Source organism: Sorex araneus, chromosome X (assembly GCF_027595985.1).
Source record: "Sorex araneus isolate mSorAra2 chromosome X, mSorAra2.pri, whole genome shotgun sequence".
Lineage (NCBI taxonomy): Eukaryota > Metazoa > Chordata > Mammalia > Eulipotyphla > Soricidae > Sorex > Sorex araneus.
Window position 1 is genome coordinate 195,862,886 of NC_073313.1, and position 6,745 is coordinate 195,869,630.

General features: G+C 45.7%; 1 protein-coding gene across 1 annotated transcript in view; it reads right to left on the reverse strand.

Moving 5' to 3' along the window:
* Window positions 1–2,906, reverse strand: part of DPP4 (dipeptidyl peptidase 4) — an 89,090-nt gene extending 86,184 nt beyond the window's left edge. Inside the window, exons 1-2 of the mRNA XM_055123296.1 lie at window positions 2,666–2,906; window positions 2,119–2,221 (exon numbers count right to left, since the gene is read on the reverse strand). Coding sequence (XP_054979271.1) covers window positions 2,119–2,221; window positions 2,666–2,671 — 109 coding nt within the window. The 5' untranslated portion in view covers window positions 2,672–2,906. The remainder of the gene's footprint in view (window positions 1–2,118; window positions 2,222–2,665) is intronic.
* Between the last annotated feature and the right edge of the window lie 3,839 nt (window positions 2,907–6,745).

The following is a 6,745-nucleotide window of genomic DNA, read 5'->3' on the forward strand; positions in this document are numbered from 1 at the left end:
CATCCAAAGACTATTTGCCCCCCCTCATCCTCCACACACATTTTCTGTGAGCTCTGCCATGGTTCAGTGTCTGGGCGAGGATGTGGTGCTTCTTGGGTTCTGCAGTGCCAGGGACAACATGGGTCACGCCTGATACTATTCGGAGCCTCCAGGGCTCTACCTAATGATGCTGGGTTGGGGAGGGGCTCATGAGACTAGGAATCAAACTAAGGTCTTGCATATATCCTAATTCCTGTACTATCTTCCTGTCCCCAAAGGACATTCCTGAAATATCTATTCAAATTTCATTTAAGAGTAGAGTGGGTACTACTTATGGGAGATGACAGTCTGTCTCTAGTCTGTATGCTTTACCCAGCAAAACCCAATCTCTGTAGTTGCCTTGACCAAAGGCCATAGAATGTAGCTGAGTGATTCAGAGAGCTGGCAATGTCCATTTCAAGCAATTGATCAAAGGACAATGTTCTTTCCAGATGTCCTTAGGAGAAATTATGACAGATACAGTTTATTTCTTTTGGGTGGAGCTGTTGTACCACACCCAGTGATACTCAGGAGCTATCCCTGGCTCTGTGTTTGGGGCGACTTCCCTGTGGTGCTCCAGGGACCCTGGAGTCAAAATCAGAGTAAGTTGCATTCAAGATCTTAAATCCTGTACCTTATCACCACTGGTCCTGAACATTCCAATTTATCCCACACATTACATTGTGGTTCTTCAGTGATATTTTGGAGACCAACAAGTTATCCAGGTTACTTTGAGGGGTTATTTGTTTTGCTCTTTCTTTTCTTTTTTTTTCTTTTGTTTTGTTTTGTTTGTGTCGTATCTCTTTCCCATGAGGCTACACACTTCCTAAGGTCAGAGACCTTTATATTTATAAATTTTGATCTTTGTATTTAAAGCAGCATCTGGAACATAATGTAAGACATGTGACCACTGACTGTATGAATGGCCGACCCTTCTCTCAAAATAAAGCTATGCATTCATATAGTTGTTTCAAAATATAAAATGTCACTTTGTGAAGACAGTTTTAATAGTTCATGACAATACTAAATAAAATATAGACTGAACTTATTTGTCATCTAACAGTCTAAAATTTTGGTAGTCACTGCTTTCTTTCCTGTGGATCAGGACTCCTGGTGATGCTGAGGCCCTTCAGTGCTACAACTGACAGTACTCTCTGGAGATCATGTGGTGTCGGAGATAGAACCAGGATGGGCCTGATGCAAGGCATGCTCTTAACCCTAGTCACAGCCATTGCTTTCTTAAGAAACTAAACATCATTATTGAGAGATTAGTATACTCAAGTTATTTAACCTGGATAGAACAGCTTTCATTGGCTAGAGAAGTAATATTGAAATAAAGGCAAATATTTTAAAGGAAAATAGAGGCAAGAGGGACCTAAACTCTTTGTTCGCATGTATCTACAACCAAAAGCATGTATTCCAGTATAGGAATATTTTACAGTGAAAACTAGGACTAGATCAGAACAAGTGGTAAGCTAAAAGAAATGAAGGTGCCCTTCAAGGAAAGAATGCACCAAAGCACCTCTGATTTCCCCCCTTCTTCCACTGGATATTAACATGATCTCCAGTTTGGTACCCCCCACTCTGCAGTGTTTACCCCCGGAGTGGTGAAATAGTGAAATAGTTACTTCCCTTCCCATCTATCCAATTGACAGATTTTACTCATTCCAGAAGCAAATAACCTGGCTTTGCTGTGCACTGTCCTCTCAAAACCATATCTTGGTGCTTACTTGTTTTCTCCCCTCTTCACATATGACATCTATACTGCTTTTTTGGATCTTTAAATATCTCTTTTCCTTTGAAGAACACACCACATGCACTACTCCCGCCCGCCAATTTAACTTAAACAACAATTAAGTTAAAGGGAAAAAAGAAATGCCTTTCCCCCAATTTCCGAAAGTACTAGTAACCTAAACAGAGAGACCCAAGAAAGTGAATCTAGTCATTAAAGTAGAAGCAGCACAATGCCAACAAGCCTCTGTCAGTTGTAACCTGCTGCTTTTGTCCACGCTCCCAGGGAAAACAACAACAACAAACCTCTTCTTTTCAGTGTGGCAAAGTGGAACCCGACCCTGTCTCCAATTCTCTTACATTTCTCACCTGTCCCGGAGGTACTACCTTTGTTCAGCAGGACAACAGGAACAGTGATGACAGTGACGATCGCGGCCACCGACAGCAGTCCCAAGAGCACCTTCCACACTGTCTGCAAGAAGTCAAATCAGGCCCAGTTACTAAACAGTTCTGGGGGTCCCGTTTGGGTTTGGGTGCGAGGGTCGGAACCTGGGCTGCCCCCAAGCAGCGGGATTAGCTGATGGGTGAGCACTGGAAGAAGGGCAGAGGCTGGAAAGTGCGGTCGCTTTCAGCTCCTGCTCTCTTGAGCACGCAGCGTCAGCTTGTCTACACCTGAACACCCAACTCCAAGTTGGGTTTCGGCTATACGTTTTTTGGGTGTCTCTCAAAACCCTCCAAAACTCAGTGCCCGGATTCTGGCGGAAGCCCTCGGGTGTAAGGGCGAACCGAGAGCTCAGGGAGGTCCCTTCATCTGTCAGAGGGTGGCCGGAGCGCCGCTCGCTATTGGAGCCGCGGGACCCCGCCGGGAGAGGTTGTTCCCGGGCACCTATACCTCGACCCTGGGCGCGCCACTCACCTTCATGGCTCGAGTCTCTGCGTAACGGAGCTTCCCGGGGACGAGCGAGGGCAGGAATCAGGCGAGCCGCCGGGACGCGCGTCCAGCCCCTCTGCTCCCCGCGGCCGAGTAGCTCGCGGCTCTCGAGTCCGGCCCCAAGTTAAACATTGACCGAGAGTCCAGCCCGCGCCGCACAGGGGGCGACGGGCAGGCTGCGGGGTGGCGGCACCGGACGAGGCGCGCCCGGCGCCGGGCACTGGCACCCCGCAGAGCGCCGGGGAGGCGCCTCCCCTTGGCCGTGCTGGATGCGGGGCGAGCGCGGGGCGCGAGGGGGAGGGACGAACGCCCAGCTGGGACCGGCCGGCTCTCACTTCCCTCTCCCAAGACGCCCCCCACCCCAACACACAAGCACCCGTACGGACCTGGGCGCCGGGCTCCCCAAACCTTGCGTGGAGAGTCCAGGGATCCGAGCCCAGAGAGGGTACGCGGTGCTGCAAACTCACACAGAGCCCGAGTGGCAGGACAACTAAAACCCGGGCCACTGGTCTGTGCCAGTGGTAAGCACACTGAAGGGGAGGGGGAGTCTAATGCTGACTGGAAAGGCAAGACAGAAAGGGCGGGGCTGGGGGACTGGCTGTTCTCTGATGAATAACTCTAAACACTGAGTATTTGGACTTGCATTCACCGCAGGGAATTTGTGACCTCTCTTGCAGACTTACCTTCTTACCCAGATGCCCCAAATAAATAACGCTAACAGTTACATTGGAACTTACATCCCCTTTCCCCCAACACCACCACGGGGTGCTCTAGTGATTTACTCTTTATTTTGCAGGGACGCAGCCTGGGCGCACATAGATAAGTAACTTGACCAAGTCACAGCTTGGGAAGTTGTGGAGCCTGAATTCCTAGTCCCCGTTCTTAACAACTGCTCTCATCTCAACAGTGGAAAGAGAGTTTGCCAAAGATCCTAAGATCAGGTGTAGCTTCTCTTTCCTCTCGATCATTTCATGCCCAGTGATTGGTTCCTTCGTCACTCGTTCATTTTTTCCACCAACTCCGCAAAAAGAAGTAACTCAAAGTAGTACCTGTTAGATATGGAGATAGAGAAGTGGAACAACAGATGACGGCTGCACATTTGGTACTCTCAGCATAAAGTACACAGAAACATTTCCCTGTGCAACTTGTCTATAATTACTTCCTGTCTTGAGGGCTAATACTTCTTCCTCCTAAAGCACCTCTTCATCTTGTTCACCGTAGTTGAAACCAGAGCTGTTTTCTCCATGGTTAGAGTTAAAAATACTACAAATGCAGTGCCTAGTGGGTATTGCTGTACCATTATGAGTAATTTCGAAATTTCATTCTGTATCTCCAATCTAGATTTTGCTTCTGAACTCAATAATCTTCTCTCCCTTAACCACCACTTGGTTCAGATTCATATGTATATTCACCACATCCCTCCAGAGGCTCAAACTGACTTTTTCATTTTTTTAATCAATCTTCACCCTCCATTTTTTCTGATGACAATAATCTTCATTAAAGGTGTCACTTTTCATCAAAACTTACTTTCCTGTTTATCTTTTCTTTATTCTCTTTATTGCTGCCTTCGTTTTGCCACTCCAAAGCTTGCCTTCACCAGGAGCTAATCCATCCCCCCTCCCTCTTTCAAGTCCATTTTTTAGTGTAAATGCTGCCTGTGAATTGGAGCAGTGATGAGGCCTTCATATCAAGAACTAATGGAAATGGCACTGTGTTGGGACTTAGTTTTAGCCTCTGTTCTCACTATTTTGTATACTCAGCAGTGTGAGAGAGAAGCCACAAGTGAACTTAGTCTTGAGAAACGAAGTCATATAGTTAAACCTCCGTTTAACTCACATGGCTATATGATAAGTGTGAACTTTCAGACAGCCTTGGGGAAGCTGAGGACAGGTTGGCTTACATCCCAATAATCCTTTTCTCTACAGGAAGGGATTCCCTGAGACATAAATATCTTTGGCTTTGTGCCAATGTAAGGGAAAATTTTCCCCCTCTACACATCTTCCCCAACCTTGATCTTTTTCTCACTGGTCTTGACTTTTTTCCAAGTCCTTAAGAAACATTAGCCACATCGATGAATAGCTAGATCATATAGCAGACCGTTATTTTTCTTTTAGTGCAAGGCTAATCAGAAAATTTGCCTGTGAGAGCCTCAGGTTCAATTGCTGACACCATCTGGTCCTCCATGCACTGTCAGGGGTTGGCCCGCAATAAATAAATTAAGCTAACTGAAGTTATAAATGTTTTATTTTCTAGTTACTTCAAAAGTGTTAAATTCTATCTTGAGTATAAGAAGCAGCATTATATATAGTTTAACTGATATTTGAATAGCATTGTACACACTGATATATATCCTATTGTCTGTTTTTTGTTTGTTGGGACACAACCAGTGGTGCTCAGCACTTACTCTGGATTCTGTGCTCAAGTATCTCTCCTGACAGTACTCAGTGGGCCTTATGTGGTACTGAATATCAAGTTGTGGTCAGTTACATGCATGGCAAGCTCCTTAACTCCTGAACTATATCTTTGGTCCCAGCATCTACTCTTTTTATTAACACATCCTGTCCTCATTTCCTCTTAGAAATGAGAAGTAAAAAGAGTTTTTTCTTATATTCAGTATAACACTTTTATTTTTTATTTAATTTAGGAGTTACAATAGTGTTAAAATTTATGGTATTGACATAAAAAAATTGCTACATTCACCACCATTAAAGTGCCCATAATCCTCCACAACTGTCCCTGTATAATCTCCGGGCGGCTAGAACTAGGGAAGGCCCTGATGGCTTTCCCCCTCTCCCCCTGGGTTGGGTGGTCTCTGGCAGCCAGGACGGCTCGCACCAAGGGGCAGATGAAGGAGGAAATGAGGGCCAAACCGGGTGGTTGATTAGTTGCTATTTATTTCATTTTACCCATGTGCCTTTTCCAGTCTCTCTGAGCCCCTCATTCGAGTCTCATACTGCCCCTCATTCCCATCTCCTCTGTCTCTCCCGCTCATCTCTTCGTGCTCCATCTTGCTGCCCTGCTCTCTCTCTAGTCTCTCTCCAACTCTCTGGTGTCTCCACCTCTAATCTCTCCACACCTAGCACTCTGGGCCAATGCTACACCCAGCCCAGTAGTAAAATCAACATAAGAAAGCCCTTCCTGACTGCCCATCAGACCACCTAGGGGTGTTACTCTTCTCCTTAGTCCAATAACTTAATTAATGTCTTAATTAACATCCTAATATGTGATCATTGATCTTCTGTTTTTTTAATAATATGCAGGTATTTATTATGCCTGTCTTTCAGATTAATTTTAATTTGTATAATGTATCTCATTTCCCTTTGTTTGTTTCTGTGAACAAAATATAGCAGTTTGGGAGTATATTTACATGTGTGTTTGTGTGCATGAGTGTGTGTTGCTGAGGATTTAACATGAACTTTGTGTGAAGTGTATCCTCTGCCAAAGAGCCAGCCAAAGAGCCAGCCACATCTCTAGCCTCTCAGGAGACATATTGTAGTGCTTCCATAAGGCTTCTCTTTTAGTCGGAATTGCTAAATTAACCTTTTAACTTTAGTACCTGCCATTTTGTAGAACTTGAGGCAGCCCTGCCTGAAACTTGCCCACCCTAATGCTAGTGCTCCTGCTTGATAGCGCTGCAATGACTTTTCCTCTTGCTTTTTTATTTTTTGGTACTAAGGTTTGAACCCGGGTTGGAGCGATAGCACAGCGGGTAGGGAGTTTGCCTTGCATGCAGCCGACCTTGCATGCAGATTTGATTCTTCCGCCCCCCTCGGAGAGCCCAGCAAGCTACGAAGAGTATCCTGCCCCACAGGCAGAGCCTAACAAGCTGCTCCTGGTGTATTCGATAAGCCAAAAACAGTAACAAGTTTTACAATGGAAGTGTTATTGGTGCCCACTCGAGCAAATTGATGAGCTAGGGGATGACAGTGACAGTGATTGGTTATTTTTGTATGGACACAGTAGGAGATATGTTGAGGCTTGTTGGGCAGCTCTCCTGGGAACATCTTGCCATAGACTCAGACTACAGTGCTCAGGCCAGATTAATCGTTCCTAACCCTAGCAGGG